Source organism: Odontesthes bonariensis, chromosome 9 (genome assembly GCF_027942865.1).
Source record: "Odontesthes bonariensis isolate fOdoBon6 chromosome 9, fOdoBon6.hap1, whole genome shotgun sequence".
Lineage (NCBI taxonomy): Eukaryota > Metazoa > Chordata > Actinopteri > Atheriniformes > Atherinopsidae > Odontesthes > Odontesthes bonariensis.
Window position 1 is genome coordinate 38,461,468 of NC_134514.1, and position 21,093 is coordinate 38,482,560.

The 21,093-nt window shown below is 44.1% G+C and overlaps 1 protein-coding gene across 7 annotated transcripts in view; it reads left to right on the top strand.

The window, feature by feature from the left end:
* The window catches only part of usp32 (ubiquitin specific peptidase 32), a 63,935-nt gene extending 43,383 nt beyond the window's left edge, over positions 1-20,552 (top strand). For all 7 annotated transcript variants that reach the window (XM_075474205.1, XM_075474209.1, XM_075474207.1 and 4 more), the window contains exons 18-34: positions 4,386-4,467; positions 4,623-4,697; positions 6,335-6,473; positions 6,562-6,667; positions 6,877-7,050; positions 8,066-8,240; positions 8,329-8,480; positions 8,776-8,887; positions 8,979-9,178; positions 9,339-9,523; positions 10,523-10,609; positions 10,850-10,970; positions 13,310-13,501; positions 13,619-13,844; positions 14,308-14,738; positions 14,850-14,942; positions 16,632-20,552. In XM_075474205.1, the coding sequence (XP_075330320.1) occupies positions 4,386-4,467; positions 4,623-4,697; positions 6,335-6,473; positions 6,562-6,667; positions 6,877-7,050; positions 8,066-8,240; positions 8,329-8,480; positions 8,776-8,887; positions 8,979-9,178; positions 9,339-9,523; positions 10,523-10,609; positions 10,850-10,970; positions 13,310-13,501; positions 13,619-13,844; positions 14,308-14,738; positions 14,850-14,942; positions 16,632-16,805 (2,724 nt within the window). In that variant the 3' untranslated portion in view covers positions 16,806-20,552. The remainder of the gene's footprint in view (positions 1-4,385; positions 4,468-4,622; positions 4,698-6,334; positions 6,474-6,561; positions 6,668-6,876; positions 7,051-8,065; positions 8,241-8,328; positions 8,481-8,775; positions 8,888-8,978; positions 9,179-9,338; positions 9,524-10,522; positions 10,610-10,849; positions 10,971-13,309; positions 13,502-13,618; positions 13,845-14,307; positions 14,739-14,849; positions 14,943-16,631) is intronic.
* The last annotated feature ends 541 nt before the right edge of the window (positions 20,553-21,093 follow it).

The following is a 21,093-nucleotide window of genomic DNA, read 5'->3' on the forward strand; positions in this document are numbered from 1 at the left end:
TAAATGTTGGTGTAGCTCAATTAAATCAAGGAGTTATTATAGATGCTGATGGCTGTGGGCAGGAATGATTTCCTGTAGCGGTCCGTTTTGCATCCAAACTGAAGAAGCCTTTGACTGAAGAGACTCTGTTTTCCGATAACAGTCTCATGGAGAGGATGTTCAGGGTTGTCCATAATTCTCTTGATTTTATGCAAAATCCTTCTTTGCATTATTGTCTCCAGAGGTTCCACAGTCGTCCCCAGAACAGAACCAGCCTTCCTTATCAGGTTGTTGAGTCTTTTTAGGTCCCTGGTTCTGATGCTGCTGCCCCAACAGATGACGCAAGAGGAAATGACGCTCTCAACAACAGACTTGTAGAATATCTGCAACATCTTGTTGCAAACCTTGAAGGACCTTAGCTTCCTCAAGAAGTACAGTCTGCTCTGTCCTTTCTTGTAGATTGCTTCACTGTTGTGTCTCCAGTCCAGTCTGTTGTCCACATGAACACCAAGGTATTTATATTCCTCAACCACCTCCACTTCTTCTCCCATGATGGAAACAGGGTTTGATCTGACCCTGTTTCTCCTGAAATCTACAATCATCTCCTTTGTTTTGTTAACATTCAAGATGAGATGATTGTTCCCACACCATGCCACAAAGCGGTCCACCAGCTCTCTGTACTCAGCTTCTTGTCCATCTCTGATACACCCGACCACTGCAGAGTCATCTGAATATTTCTGTAGATGACAGGAGTCTGACTTGTACTGGAAGTCTGAAGTGTACAGAGTGAAAAGGAATGGTGAGAGTACAGTCCCCTGTGGTGCTCCTGTGCTGCTGATCACCTGGTTAGACACACAATTCTTCAGTCTGACAAACTGTGGTCTGTTTGTCAGGTAGTCATTAATCCAGGTGATTGTTGAGGCCTCCACCTGAGTCTTCTGGAGTTTCAGACGAAGCAGATCAGACTGGATTGTGTTAAATGCACTGGAGAAATCAAAGAACATGATCCTCACAGTGCTGCCTGCTTTGTCCAGATGACAGTGGGTTTGTTGAAGCAGGTGTATGATAGCGTCTTCAACTCCAACTCCATGGCGATAAGCAAACTGCAGGGGGTCCTGATATGTGCTGGTTTGCTTACACAGGTGGGTCAACAGGAGTCTCTCCAGGACCTTCATGATGTGGGATGTCAGGGCAACAGGTCTGTAGTCATTGATGTCTGAAGGGTGAGTTTTCTTTGGTACCGGAACCAGGATGTCTTCCACAACAGTGGTACCTTCTCTTGGGTCAAGCTAAGGTTGAAAAGGTGTTGCAGAATCCCACAGAGCTGCTCTGCACAGGCCTTCAGGACTCGGGGGCTGACACCATCTGGACCTGCAGCCTTGTTCCGGTTCAGTCTTTCCAACTGCCTCTTCACCTGACTTCTAGAAACAGAAAAGTGGGAGGGGGAGGCAAAGGGGACAGCAGCATCTCCTGATTGGGTTGAAGACAAACTAGTGGAAGCAGAAGAATCCATGACTGAGGGGGAAGTGGAGATGTTACAGGAAAGCTGTGAGTCAGAGGAGGGTGGGATGTCTCTTTGGCTGGAAACAGGAGGGGAGGATGGTGAGCTTGTTCCTGAACTGAACCTGTTGAAGAATGTGTTCAGCTCATTTGCTCTGTCCAGACTTCCATCCATCCGATCCTCCCTCTGCTTGAGGCCTGTGATCTTCTTCATTCCTGACCACACATCTCTGATATTGTTCCTCTGCAGTTTACTCTCAAGCTTCTTTCTATACACCTCCTTGCTCTCTCTGATCTTGACTTTGAGCTGCTTCTGTATACTCCTCAGTAACTCCCTGTCTCGCTCCCTAAAGGCTCTTTTTTTCTTGTTCAATAGTTTCTTTAGCTCACTGGTGATCCAGGGTTTGTTATTAGGGAAGCATCTCACTGTTCTAGTAGGGATGGTGTTGTCCACACAGAAGTTTATATAGTCAGTCACACACTCAGTCATGGCATTAATGTCCTCTCCATGTGGCTTACAAAGAGAAATCCAATTGGTTGCATCAAAACAACCCTGTAAGGCTTCTTCAGCTTCCTGTGACCACTTTCTAACAGTCCTTTTTGTGACAGGTAGTCTCTGGACAAGGGGTTTATATGCTGAACAGAGAAAAACAAGGTTGTGATCTGATTTACCCAGGGGAGGTCTTGATTTGGAAATGTATGAATCCTTGACATTTGTGTAAAACAAATCCAATGTCTTGTTTTCTCTGGTAGAGCAGCTGACAAACTGTTGAAAAGTTGGCAGTGTAGCAGAGAGTGAGGCATGATTAAAATCACCAGATATTGCCACAAAAGAATTGGGGTGTTGTGTCTGTATCTTAGCAACAACGGAACCGATGACATCACATGCAGTGTCGGCAACAGCTGAGGGTGGAATGTAAACAGCCACCAAAACAACACTGGTGAACTCTCTTGGCAAATAATATGGACGAAAACTTACTGCCAATAGTTCAATGTCAGGACTGCAGAGACGACTCTTCACAGTAACATGTCCTGGGTGACACCATCTGTTGTTGACAAGCACTGCCAATCCACCCCCTTGCCTTTTCCTGCTACTCTTTAAATCTCGATCTGCTCGTACAGTCAGGAAGCCTGGCAGAGAGACGCTGGAGTCGGGGATATGATCCTGCTGCCATGTCTCAGTAAAACACATAATGCTACATTCCCGATATTCTTGCCGAGTCCTTGTCAAGGCTAGAAGTTCATCCAACTTGTTAGCTAATGATCTTACATTGCCCATGATGACGGATGGCAGAGATGGTTTGAACTTCTTCTTTCTTTCTCTCCTCTTTGCTCCTGCTCTGCATCCACGACGCCTCCTTTTCAATTCCAGTGGGATTTCTGGCTTCAGTTGTCGAATTATTTCTGCTTTTCCAATGTTAATCAGCTGCTCCCTGTTGTAAACCACCTTGTTGCTATGGTTATGCATCATAACAAAAGAGTAAAATATACAAAAGTATTGGGAAAAATTAATCCAGCTGCACAGCATCCAAGGCAGGAAGGAACAGTTGTCCAAAAAATGCAATTTCTTCCAAGAAAAAACAGGAATGAAATTTAGAAAAAAGAAAAATCTCAATGTGAGGTACAGAGCTACTCCAACGTGCTGCCACCCTCAGCAGCGCATTCTATTTTGTCATTGATGATCCAGTTTAATATTTGATACTTTGTGCAGCTGATCCATTGATCCAAATGTTCTTCAGCCAAGAAGCTTCCCAAAAACACTGGGATAAGATGCCACAGCTTTCAGTTTAGGAGATTCTGCTACTCTGGTGCACCACTCTGTGTTTGCTCAAAGTTTCATATTTAAACTTTAAGATAAGAATAGAAAGAGTTTCACTGGATAAACACTTTGTAGACTCATACAAAGTGATTTTAGTCATTACTCAGTGAAATGTGTGGAATTGCTCTGCTACTATTTTCTAGTTTTCATTTTCCAGTCTTAGACGTTACTGGGTTGAAATTTTAGGGCAAGTGGTTGTATAACCAAAAAATAGTGCTCATGCATGAGGACTATAAAGAGGTTTTCACACGCGAACACCGGAGATGTTCAGGAAAAATGTGCGGACAATTTGTTCGATGTGGTCTTTTTCCGCAATTTGGGTTCACACAAGCGCATCAGCTGTTGCAGCAAGAAGCCTCCCAGCACAGCCTCTCTCCTGGCTGTAAATGCAAGGGAGAAAGTGTGGGGGACCAGGGGCCTCATGTACAAAGATTTCCTCTTGAAACATGGCGTACGCTCAAACCCAAATGCCCTCCTACGCACAAAAATATCCGGATGTATGAATCTGTGCGCACGCGTCAATCGAAGCACATTTGCTTTGTACATCCCAATCAACGTGGAATTGAGCGCACATGTCGGAGCACCCGACTCCTCCCTGTCCACGCCCTTACTTAAATATGCAAATCATATTTAAATGAGCCCTCCACCTGTGATTCGCCTCTCTGCACGATCAGAAAATAAAGAAAAAAGAATGAATAAGACGGGCACGCTGTCCTCCGGCATAAGCAGCAAACGCAAGAGGAGTGGGTGGGAGAGCGTGTGCGAGGCTGTCAATGCTGTGGGGTCTGAGAAGCCACACAAGCAGAGGTGAAGAAGAGGTGGTCCCACATTAAGGTGGATGTGAAGCGGGGACTGGCTGCCCACCGCCGCAGGGTGGCCAAAACATATTAAACACATTAAAAGCAGGATGCAGTGACCACGTTGACCCTAAAGTTAACTGAAAATCACTAAAAGACAACTAGTCATGTTTAAAGTCAATGAGCTTTTTTTGGCAGTGCTAAGAAATTGAAAGTTCTAATGAAATGTTTTAAATTTAAGTTGAACTTTTTCTAGTTTCAGCATGCGTTCTCCACTTTTTGTCCTTTAGAACTACCTCACCCTCCTTGATGATGAAGACCACACACTGGAAAGCCTGAAGATCCCGGACGAGCAGCAGCTAGTTATTGAGGGTATGAAATGCCACCCCCTATTCTGTTCTTAATCTCTACACTCTCTACAGAGTGGTTTAGTGGGCAATGACTGATATTTTAATGGATAAGAGGTCATTGTGAATAATTGTGTTAGAGGATGAATGAATTAATAAAAGCTCTCTCCTATTCCACAGTCAGGAACAAAGACATGAGCTGGCCTGAAGAAATGTCTTTTATCGCCAACAGTAGTAAAATGGACAGACACAAAGGTAGGCCGCATGAGCAGACTGCATTCTCACACAGTTCACATGCTGTGATTGGTGGCTTTAAATTATTACAGACATTTGAAGGGGAATGTTTCAGTAATGATACAGTCACTGAAGCATTAGAAGCACATGAAAGACAAGGATTTTCAAATAATATGGGATTCTAAGTAAATACGGGAATCTAAAGGAGGTATGTCGGTATGTAAAATGCAGTACTAATCTTTTATTTTGGGTCAGAGATGGGGATTTCTATTGAGCACATTTGGGTTCTCCATACGCTAACTATCCAAATCTGAGACCATGGTCTTCGGCCGGAAAAGGGTGGAATGCCCTCCTCGGGTCGGGAATGAGATCCTTCCCCAAGTGGAGGAGTTCAAGTATCTCGGGGTCTTGTTCACGAGTGAGGGACGACTGGAGCAGGAGATTGACAGACGGATCGGTGCGGCGTCTGCAGTGATGCGGGCTCTGCACCGGCCCGTCGTGGTGAAGAAGGAGCTGAGCCAGAAGGCGAAGCTCTCGATTTACCGGTCAATCTATGTTCCTACCCTCACCTATGGTCACCAGCTGTGGGTAGTGACCGAAAGAACGAGATCGCGAATACAAGCGGCCGAAATGAGTTTCCTCCGCAGGGTGTCTGGGCTCTCCCTTAGAGATAGGGTGAGAAGCTCGGTCATCCGGGAGGGGCTCGGAGTAGAACCGCTGCTCCTCCGCATCCAGAGGAGTCAGATGAGGTGGCTCGGGCATCTGGTTAGGATGCCTCCTGGACGCCTCCCCGGTGAGGTGTTCCGGGCCCGTCCCACTGGGAGGAGACCCCGGGGAAGACCCAGGACACGTTGGAGAGACTATGTTTCTCGGCTGGCCTGGGAACGCCTCGGGGTCCCCCCAGAAGGGCTGGAGGAAGTGGCCGGGGACAGGGACGTCTGGGTCTCTTTGCTCAAGCTGCTGCCCCCGCGACCCGATCCCCGGACCAGCGGAAGATAATGGATGGCATACGCTAACTATTCTCCATACATTTTCAATTTGTCCACATAAAACCAGTGGAAATGCTGAACATTTAGACCAACAATAGTCAGTGCAAACGGATATTGCTTTATAAAAAAAAGAAAAACAAAATGACACTTCACCTAGACTGAAATCCCGCAACCATGGCACTAATATATCAATTTAATCAGGAATGTTGACATGTGTCATGCTTCTCCTTTGATATTGTTCTTAGATTTTATAGCAGGAATAGTTTTCTGCCGAATTGTTGGCTTCACCAAAAAAAATACAGATCAGTTTTGTGTTTAATTAAAAAAAAAAAAAAAAAGAGAGATCAGTGATAGTTCTCAATTTGTATGCTGTGTGCTAATCATAAAGTGACATTCTCATAATTTCACAGTTGAGTTAATCCTCAACATTTCTGAAAAAGTGTTTAAAGCAGTGCCAAGTGTTCATGTCTACTCTCCAATTTTCTAAAAAAAATGATGTTAGGTTTCACCATGTCTTCATTCCCCAGCATTGCTTTTAGCAGTTTTAAACAAATTCTTATACGTTCATCAGAAATGTCATTGACATCATAAGTGCTGCTCAGTAAAGAATACTTGTTGTATTGATTTAGATTTTTTGATTTGGCCATCTGTTCTTGTTTTCCCTCCCAGTTCCGACAGAGAAAGGAGCTACTGGTCTCAGTAACCTTGGCAACACCTGCTTCATGAACTCCAGCATTCAGTGTGTGAGCAACACCAAAGCTCTCACAGACTACTTTATCTCAGGAAGACATCTCTACGAGCTCAACAGGTGCCATTTCAGTGCATCACTCTGGTCTAAATCTCTGTCAGCATTCAATGTCTTTTTATCTTACCTGACTTGTGTGGCTTCATGACAGACTCAACCCAATCGGAATGAGAGGTCACATGGCCAAGTGTTATGGCGACCTGGTGATGGAGCTCTGGAGTGGGACACAGAAGAATGTGGCTCCACTCAAACTGAGGGTGAGCAGTTGGGTCACTCTTTCTTACAATCTGCCATTCAGACTGAGAGGCTGATATAATGTCTGACTTTCAGATACTGTAGCTTTCCTTTCTTGTTTCGCATCTCTGTATCTCTTCATCTTTCTCTCCCTAAACACGCTGTTTAAACGTAACAATTGTTTTCAAAGTTTTATAGAAATAAAATGTATATGTCACTTCTTCTTCTGCAGTGGACAATAGCAAAGTATGCCCCGCGCTTTAATGGCTTCCAGCAGCAGGATTCCCAGGAGCTGCTGGCCTTCCTCCTGGATGGCCTCCATGAAGATCTGAACAGAGTCCATGAGAAACCTTATGTGGAGCTGAAGGATAGTGATGGGCGGCCTGACTGGGAGGTGGCCTCCGAGGTAGGCGTTCATGCTGCTGATCCCGTTCTATTCAGGGAAATCTTATGTCCCACTCTGACATCATATTCCAAGACAGACCTCTTTTAAATTCAAACTGTGAACATTGCACATTATCCGAGCTGAAATTTGATCAGGGACACAGTTGCTGCTGTGCTGCTGCGGCGCGCAGCGATGACATCATCCCAGTAGATGCGTGTGTAGAAAGCTTCCGATAAGCCCCCCGATAGCCCCCAATAACAACAACACGGCAGCTCTGAGCTAACAGTGCAATAGTGCGCATTCATTCATTCATTGGTCTTAAAGTATTGGGGAAATAAAGACAGATAATGCCTTATTCAGAGGCTGTATTGTCTCTGCCCTGTTCTCTCTGTTATATGGACATACACAGATCCGAGTGATGTAAATATCTTCCGAAGGACTTTTTCACCAAACTGTTATCGGGGGGGTAGATGAACGTGTTTTATGCCAGAAATAAGGACCAGGTTTAAAAAAGCCGAACTTCTCCTTTAACTCAGTTAGAAATGAGTACCTGATTAATAGTCTGAAGGATGAACCAACATGCTGGGGTCATTTTGCATATAAGTGTATATAATTGGAAATCTAACCCTTTTTCCTCTTCTGCTGTCCGAGTTAACAAATCAAACTGTAGCTGTTCTCATTTACAACGTTTTCTGTATTATTTTTTTTGTCAAATAACTGAAGAATACTGAAATACTGGTATGTTTCTTTACTTCTGTGCTGAGGCGCTTATTAGATTACTGTATTATTACTGCAAAGTTGCTGGTTATTGGGAAGCTGCAGAATGGCATTTGCTCTTCAGAATTGGGCCTCATATTCACTTTTAGACCTCTGCAGTACAATCTTTTTCTGTGAAAATGAAAGGAGCTATCATTGATAAAGTTCTAATTACATGTTTAATGTCAAACTCACCTTCTGTAGTTCATTCTCAGACTTGATTGATGTGTTGATGTTGTTTTGTGATTGGTTAGGGTGTGTCTGTGTCTCCTCCCCACAGGCATGGGAGAACCACCTGCGCAGGAACCGCTCTATTGTGGTTGATCTGTTTCATGGTCAGCTCAAGTCCCAGGTAAAGTGTAAGACCTGTGGCCACATTAGCGCTCGCTTTGATCCCTTCAACTTCCTGTCTTTACCCCTGCCAATGGACAGCTCCATGCATTTGGAGATCACCGGTGAGCAGGCCGAGGGGCAGATTCTTAAACTGATTTCCTTTGTAGAAACTATAACAGAATACTAAATCATGTTCTGTTGTAACTGTAGTTATTAAACTGGATGGCTCCACACCTGTGCGCTATGGACTCCGATTGAACATGGATGAGAAGTACACAGGGCTGAAGAAACAGCTGAGTGAACTGTGCAGCCTGAGGCCAGAGCAGATCCTCCTGGCTGAGGTCCATGCTTCTAACATCAAGGTACTGCCTCTGTTTCAGGTCACGCTGCACAGCTGGCCTCACCTTTTAATTATGCCTCTGCGCCTCCGTGATTCCATCGCTCATCTCTTCCTCTTATCTAAGCCCCAACTCAAACAGAGAAATATTTAACCACAAACTAAAGGCAGGATTTTCAGGAGCTGCTTTTAGCTTGAGACTGAAAATAAAACATAGAGACAATGTTGTGGCTAATAAGGCAGGCTTAAGAGTGTGCTGTTTTCTTTGTTTTCGGGACATCAGTTATCCACAGACTTTCATTGAAGCGCTTTGCTTTCAGAACTTCCCTCAGGACAACCAGAAGGTCCGTCTGTCTGTGAACGGCTTCCTCTGTGCATTTGAGGTCCCGGTCCCTGGTTCCCCAACATCGCTGAGCTCCCCCACGTTGACAGGTCAGCCTGTCCAGTCATGCTTAATATTTACTGTTGCTCTGAGGGAAACCTGCATTCATTTAATTTTTGAATATTCTTTTGTCTCCATCAGACACCACCCCCACAGCCAATGGCCCAGCTGCTAATGGGCACTTGGGCAATAAGGCCGACCTTCTTCCTAATGGTGGGCCCAGCACCATGGTGCTCTGCAGTCCAGAGACACCCATGGTCAACGGGGTTGCCAATGGACATATCACACCAGTCCAGGAGAGCCCCTTCATTGGATATATCATCGCCATGCACAGGAAGATGGTGAGGACTCACTTAGAATTGAATAAATGCATTTGAAAAGTACATTGTAAAATGTTTCATAGAGCATGAGAAAGTTTCAGATTCCTGTTATTGTTTTGTTGAGCTATAGATGAATGCCCTATCATTTGATAAGATGTACGTATGTTTTTACCCCCCTCAGATGCGCACAGAGTTGTACTTCCTGTCGTCTCAGAAGAACCGCCCCAGCCTGTTTGGAATGCCGCTCATTGTTCCCTGCACTGTCCACACCAGTAAGAAGGACCTGTATGATGCAGTCTGGATCCAAGTGTCCCGACTGGCCAGCCCCCTGCCCCCACAGGAGGCCAGCAACCACGCCCAGGACTGGTACTCCTCTTCTTTTCACACAGAATTACATTTTAAAGGAACGTTCTAGTATTTCAGAAGGATTAATTTGGGATTTTAATTTTCCCCAAAGATGTTAGATGTATATTTGTCATATATTTATCTTTTCCATAATGTTCATGATCTACTGGGGTATTTTTTTTACCCGATGCTGGGTCATTAGAAACTGCCTGAGCTGACCTGTGTAGTTAGGAATAAAACTAGTTTACCTTAGTTTTGGCTCACCAACTACTTATTACTACGAATTTACTAATGGCATTTTTTCCACCAAAAATAGCATTTTCAAACCGATTTCTAAAATGCTTTAACTAGAACAAGCTCGTTGCAACCTTTCCCACTGGCAGTAGGTGTGTGTTTCTCATCTGTGTTTAATGCATGTAGAACCAGTCCAGAAACTACCATGAACTTTCTGGGGACAAACCTTAAACTTCGACAAAATAAATGGATTGCATTAAACTGTCCGCTTAGGGCTGTGTTAGACAAACATTTTTGATAAGCACAACTTTCTGTGATAATGAGTCTAGGCTTGTACTTTTGACTGGGCTGCGCTCCTCAGACTGAGAGTGAGCCGCCAGCTGTCATGCAAATGGTTCAAATCTATCAATGTCATCTCTTTTTGTCTGAGTTGTTGCTGTCATTCTTAGAGCTTCTATGTGAGATGCTCCAGTCAGAAAAAATGTGTTTCTGTTAAGAAAAAGTCAGACTCATTGAAAATAAGGCTGTTCACCGTCAGTGGGAGTCATGTTCTCATCACAGCTGATTAAAAATCCATGACCACTACAAGGCCTTTTTGGGCGGGACTTAATGCAGATTTCTTAAGCATTTTATTCATAAGCCACATGTTGGCCAGTGTTGGTGTTTTTGTCTTTTTTACTAGTTTAAAAAAGGCATGCCGCACAGCATTGTGCAGCAAACAGATACTATTGAATGATGAAGGCCACACAGACATAAGAATGTTCTTTCTCTTCCTTTCACCTTCAGTGACGACAGCATGGGTTACCAGTACCCCTTCACTTTACGGGTTGTAGGAAAGGACGGCAACTCCTGTGCCTGGTGTCCCTGGTACAGGTAAAGGAGAAAGTATTTTAAAGGCACACGCACGCACGCACAAAAATAGGAGTGATGCATTTTGTGGTGAGGAGTGATTGTCTCATTTCAGATGCAAGATTCTAATATTTGATTTGTTAGGAGCAGGTATGTAATGTATAGATTTCTGTTCTATACAGAAACACATATCAAATCATCACACCCAAAAAACAGTATGTACTGCAAATGTATACATGTTTGTATGTGCTTTTTCTTTCCCAGGTTTTGTAGAGGCTGTTCTATAGAGTGTTCAGAGGACAGAGCTTCAGTAGGAAATGCTTATATAGCCGTGGATTGGGACCCCACTGCCCTGCACCTCCGCTACCAGACCTCCCAGGAGAGGGTAAATACTCAGCCACTCTCTCAGTCTGCCAAGATGGGTGCTCCAGATCAGGTCATGTTTAAAAGAGTAAAAGGGAAGGGATTTCTATTAAGATTAAAAGAAGGATCACTGTTAAAGTTCTCTGAGGCACACTACTCTACTACAGGGTGCTGAGATTTGTCTTTTCAATTACACTGCTCCCATGACTGTTGAAATAATGTGCAGAAGCATTCCTTCTATCCATAAAACCGTATTTCAGTGTGTCTTAGTAACCGACATATGCTGCTTTGGATGAAATGCAATTGTCACCAACTAAAATGTAAAATGTAGGTAAAGTTGCTGGTATGAGGCTGTTTCACTGCCCTGTGCTCTACAATTTTATTTCCAACAGAGGCTTTTATGGTTTGGATTTTATCGCGGCAGTTCACTTGATCTTGAATTGTTGAGTAAGACTTGAGTTAATGGAGTGTGATTAACAATGCACAAACCAGTGCACATGTAGTCATGGGTTTGGCCACAAGTAGGCCCCAGTAGATGGTAGATGCTGTAACTTATGTGGTTGTACATATAGAAAGCAGGCTGGTTAATCTCTGCTGCACCTGTATTTGTTACCACTATATAAGCCGCATTCCCATCCTAGAACCTTTTCAGGAATGGGGACGTTTTTTCCCGCATTCGGACAATAGCCGCTTTCGGACTGTAGGAACCTTTGGCAGTTCTAATAACCTTTTAATCCGCGGGGCCGTTTTCTCCCGTGTTCGGACATACAGGAACTCGGGGCTTTCTCCCTTAGTTCCTATAACTATTTAGCTCCTTCTCCGAGGTCGGGTCTTTTCATAGTTCTTATAGAACGAATCTAACGGAGGTGTGTGGTGGTGTTAGCTACGCCCCATGTCATGCTATCACGGCTGAAATATTTCCTCATAGACACAGACACAACCGGCGGGTGTTTAATAAGTTAAACTTACACATTGTCTCCTTTGTCTGCAGCGCTCTGCTCTCCTTTCTTCCTTCATGAAATGAAAAAGTATCGTCTCCTGACTCTCTCTGTGAGCTTTTCCAGCCTCGATGTTAGACGCCTGATGTGATTGTTCATGATTAATATCACCATCATGCAGACCATAAACACGGTGGCCTCCCCGCTCTCCATATTAGCTTCTTGGTGGTGTTTTTTTCTACTCTCCTTACTTTTACCGTTTTGTTTTGTGTTTGAATGTAGCGCTAAACGGCTAACGGCTAACGGCTAACAAGTCACTGAAGCAGACGGCTGCGCGCGGCGCATCAGTCCCTATCAGGTCCCGACTCATGTGCGAATGCAGACTGAAACAGTTCCGCTGGGGAAGGACAGTTATCAGAACGAAATTCGAGGAGGGTAGTTCTGATAACTGCGTTCTTAGAACGGTCTGTCCGAAAGCGGCTATACAGGAACTCGGGACCATGGCCCTCAGTTCCTGGAACCATTTCAGCTCCTTCTCCTCAGCTGGGTCTGTTCTGGGTTCTATAGAACGCTTCTGACGGAGGTGTTTGGTGGTCGGTAGCTCCGCCCCTTGCCATGTTGTCAGGCTGAAATGTTTCCTCATACGACACGGACACAACCTTGGCGTGTTTAATAAGTTAAACCTCCACGTGGTCTCCTTTGTCTGCGGCGCTCTGCTCTCCTTCCTTCATGAAACAAGAAGTACGGCCTGCGCTCCATCCTTCGTCTCCTGACTCTCTCTGTGAGCTCTTCCAGCCTCCATGTTAGACGCCCCATGTGATCGCCCATGATCAATATCACCATCATGCAGACCATGAACACGGTGGCCTCCCCGCTCTCCATGTTAGCTTCTTGGTGGTGTTTTTTCTTCTCTCCTTACTTTTACCGGGTTTTGTTTTGTTCTGTTTTCTTGTTGAATGTGGCGCTAAAGTAACACGTCGCGGTCGCAGGCGGCTGCGTCCCATCAGTCCCTATCAGGTCCGACTCATGTGGGAATGCAGACTGAAACAGTTCCGCTGGGGAAGGACAGCTATTAGAACGGAATTCCAGGTCGACCGTTCTTAAAACGGCTCTGTCCGAATGCGGCTACAGTCATCTTTATCACCTTTTCCTGTGCTTCAGTTACATTTCATGCTGAACTTCACAGGTTAGTTAACAGTGAAATGCCGCTTAGATAACAGGCCTCACCAACTAGAGCGCTACAAACAGCCAAGCACCAAATCAAGACCATATGAGGTGGTCTTCTCTTGCACCTCAGATATCACTTGGCTTTAACTAAAACAGACAGCAGAGAGCACCTTTCCGGGAGAGCGTCTGCTCTCTGCTGTTAGAGAGAAAGCTCAGCAGTGTAAATCCATCCTTTGCAACTGTGGTTGTCTCACAGATTGTGGAAGAGCACTGCAGCGTGGAGCAGTCTCGGCGAGCTCAGGCTGAGCCCATCAGCTTGGACAGCTGTCTGAAGGCCTTCACCAGTGAGGAGGAGCTGGGAGAGGATGAGCTCTACCACTGCTCCAAGTGCAAGACTCATCGGCTGGCAACCAAAAAGCTGGATCTCTGGAGGCTGCCGCCTGTACTGGTCAGTGGCACGCTTCTACATCCGTGTGAGACCTGAGCTCCATCAGGATTTAATGTTGTCACTGAAAGTAGTTTGTTTAGGGACAGAACATCATATCTGGTGTGTTATCTTTTCCAGATTGTTCACCTGAAGCGCTTCCAGTTTGTCAATGGACGCTGGATTAAGTCCCAGAAGATTGTCAAGTTTCCACGTGAGAATTTCGACCCCAGCGCCTTTCTAGCTCCCCGAGATCTGGAGCAGCACTGCCTCCACTCCCGCAGCGAGAGTGAGGACCTGCTTCGGATTGGAGAAGACAACCTGTCCTCCATATCTGCTCCAGCTGGATTCTGCAACCTTCCCAAAGGTACTACTTGTTGATGTGAAAGCACGATAAGTGGCCACTGTTTCCAAACACAGCAGCTGCTTGAGTCAGATTCCATTGTGTCAAGAGTCTGCAGAGTCTAAATGCATGTGCAGCACATAGGTGTGCATAAAAAGCAGGGAAGCAGGAAGACATGGAGATCATTCCTGGATGGTGTCTTCACACCCTCTGACAAAAGACTGCAGTCCAAAATGTGCCCACCATAGCAAACTCATAGGAAACAGGAACACACATGCGCAGGGAGTGTCGCAGCAGAGTCATACACTACCACATACCTCCAGTGGGTCATTGATGTTTTCTTTTTAATGCTGATTAGTCTGCCTTTAAAGTTACTAATTCATAATGATCATCAGGGATAAGATGTGACAGCATATGCAACATATGCTGTCACATCTTTGGCCTGACTGTGTTTGAAAGAACTGAAATCGTGTTTTAACCCCGACAGCCTCACCCGCATCAAGCAGGAGATCAGCACCCTCTCTGAGCCGGACCAGTAGCCCTTCTGGCAGCCCAAAGACCGGTGGCCGCCGACCAGGCCGGCTTCGCCTGCCCCAACTTGGCAGCAAGCACCGACTCTGCAGCAGCAAGGAGAACCTGGATGGGTGCGCTAATCCTGAAACGGACTCCCAGGACAGCGCAGCAGCAGCAGAGGCAGAGGCAGCAGAGCTTCCTGGATCAGGAGAGCAGATGGTGTCGGAGTCATCCTGTGATACAGAGGCGTCCAGCAGCCACTGTGACGTGGTCCTGATGAATGGAGATAGCAACGGGCTGGGCTCGGATTGCAGCATAGAGAGCAGCATTGACCCTGACAACTCTCTGCTCCAGTACAGAGACAACATGTGTCTGGATGCCATCTACAACCTCTATGCAATATCCGTTAGTAATGCACACCAGTCACTGTTGATCTAGAAATAGTGATGATGCTATAGCTTTCTGTTGTCAAACAAGGCCTGAATATGACTTGTTTTTTCTGCTTTATCTCGTCAGTGCCATTCAGGAATAATGGGAGGAGGCCACTATGTGACATATGCCAAAAATCCCAACGGGAAGTGGTACTGTTACAATGACAGCAGCTGTAAGGTAAGACATTCAGGGTTTACCTTTGATTACTTTTTACAAAACAGGCAGACACAAAGCCTTCAAAAAGTATCCTCAATAGACTTGTTCAGTTCATTAGATTATCACTCGCCTCCACTGGTGTGTGTGATACTTGCTGTTAGATTAGCAGAGTTGGTTGTCTTTTTCTTTTAAACCTATCTTTATAAGCAGGAGCAGAAATGAAAGCAATGCGTTGATGTTTGATAGCATTAGCTGATTGTTACTAGCATTATTAGCATTATTTTGCAGTGGGAAAATCTCCTCTTGGGACATGTACTGTGGTGAAAGGGATCTACTGGATGCTTCTGGAGAAAGCTGAGGGTAACTGAGGGTAACTGAGAGTCAGCAGCTCCTGCTCTGTTCTGGATATTTGGTTCATTACCTCTCAGGATATTGTCTCCCCAAATTAAAATTAAATAAAAAATATCATTTTCAACCATGTTGACATGCCCATAAGGTGCATTTTATGTCAAAATATATGCAAAATCCCATCAATGCTAGAATTTGGGACTTCTTCTTTGAATGGGCAGAGCTCCACCTACAGAGCTAGAAAGGGAAGGTCACACAGCCTCCAAGTTAAATATTAGAGAAGCCAATCATGACTACCTTTGGGGCTACCTGACGTTGATACAAGGAATATAAAAAGCTGTGTAAAAACAGCAGAAACAGACAGATTTACAAACTAATTACTACAAAGGTCTGTAGCTTTTCTATCTATCAGGGTTACGTCCAAGCGGCACATTCGTCCATCAGCCAAGTGCAGCTGGCCTTCCAGCAAGCTGCGCATTTCTAATATTGTTTAAAGCAATAGAAAGAAATACAGTACTATTGTGATACTTCATCTTCTTGCTGTTTGCTCTGTGGTGCAGACATGTATGGCTCCGTTACACCAGCATGAGAACTGACCACAGTGTGGAGTCCTACCTAAGAGTGTGACTTTAAGACATGCTCTTCAACCCCCCCCAACCTCTGCTCTGCTGGCCAATCACAGCATGAAGAACATTTCCAGTCACCCTATCTGACATGAGCAAGGTGTGGGGGCAGGAGATGGCCTGTGGTATTTGTGTAATCTTGGAAAATGATTGGCTTTGTGCCAATTCAATTTTATTTATATAGCGTCAAATACAACAAATGTCATCTCAAGGCACTTAAATAATAAAGTCCAATTCAAGCCAATTGGAATTCAATTCATTGTAATTATAATTTTTTATAAAATAATCCAATTAATTCATATAGAGCCAATTCAAAAACTGTTTCCTAGCTAAGGAAACCAACAGATTGCACTGAAACTTGTCTTCAGTCCAATCTCCCGGCCTGAGCGTGCCTGAGGCGACTGTGGAGAGAAACGACTCCCTTTGAACAGGAAGAAACCTCTGGCAGAACCAGACTCAGGAAGGGTGGCCATCCGCCTCCACCAGCTGGGGTTTGAGAAGACAGAAAAGAGGGGAAAACCCACTGTAACACCATTCAAAGGATATCTGTTGGAACAGGGAAACACGAGTTAATGACCACAATAATGTCACATGTACATAATATCAGCAATGCCAGCAAGACAGTAAATATCACCACATTACATAAGTGTTAGACAGTGTTGCCTTTGTTTGCATGGCAACACGTCCTGAAATGTACAAGCAAAACACCACCGTCTGTTTTTGTTGTTGTTTTCAACAGGAAGTGCACTCTGAGGAAATCGACACAGACTCGGCCTACATCCTTTTCTACGAGCAGCAAGGAGTCGACTACTCGCAGTTCCTGCCAAAGATTGATGGCAAGAAGATGGCCGACACAAGTAGCATGGATGAAGACTTCGAGTCAGACTACAAGAAATACTGTGTCCTCCAGTGAGCGCTGTTTGTCTTCCACCTGCTCCCCCTGCTCAGCCCGTCGCTCTGAACAGGAAGTCCTCACACACTGCTAATGGTTCCAGGCGGACAGAACTCTTTGTCTTTAGAGATGCGTTGCAGCACCGTTTTCTCTTGGTCACATATATGGATTATGAAAAGGTTTGCCAAGGCAACAATGAAGCCCCCCCCCCCCCCGTGAAAGCACTAACCCAGTGCACTTTGTTGAGCCTAATGAAACAACCCCCCCCCCCCCCCCCCCCCCAAAGTATACCAGTATGGCCAAGTCCTAAAATAATGTTGCTTTCTTACTGTGCATTTATCACTTGGGATGTCCGAATGAGAAAAGACATTTACACATGGAGCTAATATTTTACCCAACAAAGGAAAATACAAGGCATGATTGGATATAGATTGGGTTTTAAATTTCCTCTGAAAACACAGTCCAACAGTTTGAAGATTCTGCAATGCCAGAATGTGCTGGTGTCATATTTGGTGCCACAGGCCAACATGATGTTGAAACTTGTTATCTAGAATATCAAATACTGTGACAAGTTTTTAAGAAATGGTTCTCCAAAGGTTTTACTAACAATAGTGTGTAACTAGGGTTAACATTATATGCTACCTCATCATTCCTGCAGTCTGTCGACCAACTGTTCCCTAACAGTCTGTCACAGTGTTAATGATAAGTTGTTTCTTCCACTGTAGAAGATATGGTACATAAATTTCAGAAAGACCTACGCCAAAAAGCAAATCTACCCCCCCACCACCACCTCCAGGAACACTCACACAGGTCCTGCTGTTGACATGAATTCGGCTTTTTTGCCCAAACTGTGTTTGATCCCACAGCTGCCAAATATCTGTGGGGATTTGTACCATGTGACCTGTGTGTAGCCACGACTTCAAGAGCTTGGGTGTGAATTTGGATTTGTTTAGAAGAGGTGCCATGATTTCAGATGACATAATATTCAGTATCTGTTTCATTTCTTTTTTTCGTTTGATTCTGTTGTTTTGTTTTTGAATATTTATTTTATTTTTGTAAGAAGAAAAAAAAAAAAAAAAGATCTTGCTGGAGGTACGCTTCAGGAGGCTCCTCGGGTCTGGAATGAGTATCTAACTGAAAGCCACACCGAGAGGGAGCAGACTTATTTCCACTTTAAGCAGCGCTTTTGCAACGTGCACCTTTACCCAGCTGCAGTCCTCCATTGTTGGTTCAAACGTCTTTGTTATGTTATTTGTTAGAACTTTCACACTCTCAGAAGCACACCAGGAAACAGTTGAGAAAAAATGCATGACTCTTGTCATAGATTTCGATTTTAGCCCTGATTTTAACATGTTATTTAACTAGTAATTAAAGATGCATACTTCAGAACATTGTTAGACAGATTCAAACAAAGATTTGTCAAAGTCATTGCAGAGGAAGACGACAGAAACTTGACTCTGTCTTGTCAAAGTCACATGACCCGTAATGCAGCTCTTCCCATTTGTGTGTATTCTGCTAGCAATTCAACTGTCATCATTTAAGATCTTAATCAAACTTCACACAGCAGTCAAACAAAATTGAGTTCTTCTTTAACAACATGCTAAAAAGCCAGTTTCAGTATGCTGTATCTGAAACCACAGCCAACGGCGATGCCATTGAGTCCTGACCTACATCTGTACATTACTGCCATAGACTGAATGTAAAGACAGAAGACATGTCACCACTCCTTCACACTGTACAAAAGTGAAAATATCACAGGAGCCTGTGAACTCATTTATGTGAGCAGCAGTGTTCATGGGGCAGGTGTAGCATCAAGGCTCCACCCTTAATTTGAGCCAAATATGAGCACTCACCTTTTGAACTTCATCAAGCCAAGCTGCCACAGTCATGACGGTCTTGTTTCTGTCATAGATGGACATAGCTGTTTAAGATTTTAAAAGATAATACCAATAGTAACTGCTTGTTGCCCAATGGTTATGCTCTTTATCTTATCTTCTCCCTCTGGTTTGCCTGATTGTGTTGTCTGGTCAAGCTCCAGCTTACTTCATACAGACTTTTGCTGTAGATGGTATCACCAAAGCAAAATGGCAGCGCCCACCTATGAGACATATTGGCTTCACTTCTGTCATGTCTTCTTTCTTCATGGTTTTTGCTTAAAGCGTCAGCAAAACAAGTTTTTCACCATTAAAGCACAATATTAGTTGAAAGGATAAAGGTCTTGGTGCAGCTTCTGTGTTCAGAGTATAGGTCGTCCTGTCTACTGACAAGGCACTGTGTCAAAACACAGCAACATGCCATCTAAGACCGAACGGAATTTAGTTTCAGTTTGGTCATTTTAATTTAACATTAGCACAAAGACAAACTTGCATGTCAAGTTGTATGGGGACAGTGGCATGATATGGAACTGGTCGTGAGTATCTCTTTAATTTATAATTGGGTTTGTTTTGATCGATTTACTGTGGAAAACCTTAACGCAGCTCAAATAGTTGCTGCAGAACCTTCCACACCACATGCGTCTTACACAAGACCCACTGATCTGAAATGTGCTGAAAGTAACCAAAACATGTTTAAGCTTTAAGCGTCATCTGTAAAAGCCTCACTGTATGACTGGACCCATCAATTTTACCTTGTCATTTGTTTTTGTGTGCCGAGTCTAGATACGAGTTAATGTAAAGTTGTGTAAATCCTGAATGATTTTCCTTGTTTGATCTAAAGGTTTGGCTAGTTGATGTAACTGCTGAGGTCACCTACCCATTCTAACTGCGTGAAGTCCAGCGGCAGGGCTCTGTGTCTGCTTCAAAGTAACGTGCAGAGCTCCCTGCAGGGTGGGCTCCGTCTAATCCCTGAGAACAGACCGCAGAACAGTAACAGTCCCGGTTCCCCCCACAGATATTTCCTTCTTTTTAGCTGCTATGTTTGTGAGGAAAAGGATGTATATTTGGAGGTTTCTGTCACTGAATGAAACTTAGTTTTTCATTTGCAAAGAATATGTTTGTTGAACAAGTAGGAATGTGCAGATGAGCGCTATTTATGTTTACCTTCTCGGCTCTTTTTGTGCTCCACGTTCTTCCCTTTGCACCAACTTTAGATCATGTCAGGTTTGTGTCCGTGAAACATCGTCACATTGCTCAAAGGGAAAACTGTCGTCAGGATTTGTCTCTTGAGTTTGTTATGTTGGCTTCAGTGAAGGTGCAATAGATGTTGACTCTTTTGGCTGTGAATGTACCCTTAAATGACCTGTAGCTTGAGCTGGGTTGACAAAAAAATCTCCATTTTAAGTTGGGACTGATATCAGCATAGTTTTCAGGAACAAATATTTTCAGCTCAACAGACGTAAGCTGTGAGCTGAGATTGGGCAAATATTGACCTGGTAAAAACACAGAGCTACCCTTCCAATCTCATAAATCCCCCCACCCACCCACCCAAACAAGTCACAGGATAAGTTCAGCGTATCGTCAGGCAGTGCAATCTACTACTGAGCTGTCTGTCAGTGTTTGTAGCGATTTTATTTAAGTTCATTACTGTCTGATCTTAATCAGACATGTTAATTTAAAGAAATTTTTTGTAAGGTGTTTGTTGAAAGAAAGTAACATTGCACTGACATAAAAACATGTACATAAATTGTGTTTTGTAAATAAGCCAATGAAAACTATGTATTTGAATATGAACTGTACAAAATACTGTACTTGTAGTTGTATATGGAGTGATATTGTTGATCTGTAACAAAATACCCAAGCAACAAATTAAATTCTGCAGAGAAAATGGAAATACCAGACTGAAATGAGTTTGTTTTAGATGCTGATTGTGCATGTTTCATCAGTCAGCACCACAGTGTAGCTCTGGTCAGAATTGGAACAAATAGCTCTGTGATCCCCCCCATTTTTTTTCTTATTATAGTGTCATATGTACATTAGCTGACTGAAATCCGCTGATATCCTCATGCTGTTGGACCACCAGCTGAGGCCTATTTATCAAAGGTGAAACAACTTGCACCTAAGGTACACTATAGCCCCGTTTCCACGATGCAGTCCGGTACAGCTCGGTTCAGAACGGTTCGCTTATTTCCGTGTTTCCAATACCACGAAAGCGTAACGGTCCCATGGTACCCATTTTTGTAATGTAGTAAAATGAGGGATGAAGAACTCTGACACGGACTTAGTCGAACATAGAAATCCTTATTTCTGTCATCAGGTCCGTCTCGAATTTACAGAAAAGATGCATCTTAATCTGGAGAGTGTGTGTCTCAATTAGCAGATGGAGGAGTGCCCCTCTGCCTTTTCAGGGGGGAACCCGCTTTTTATGGGAGAAT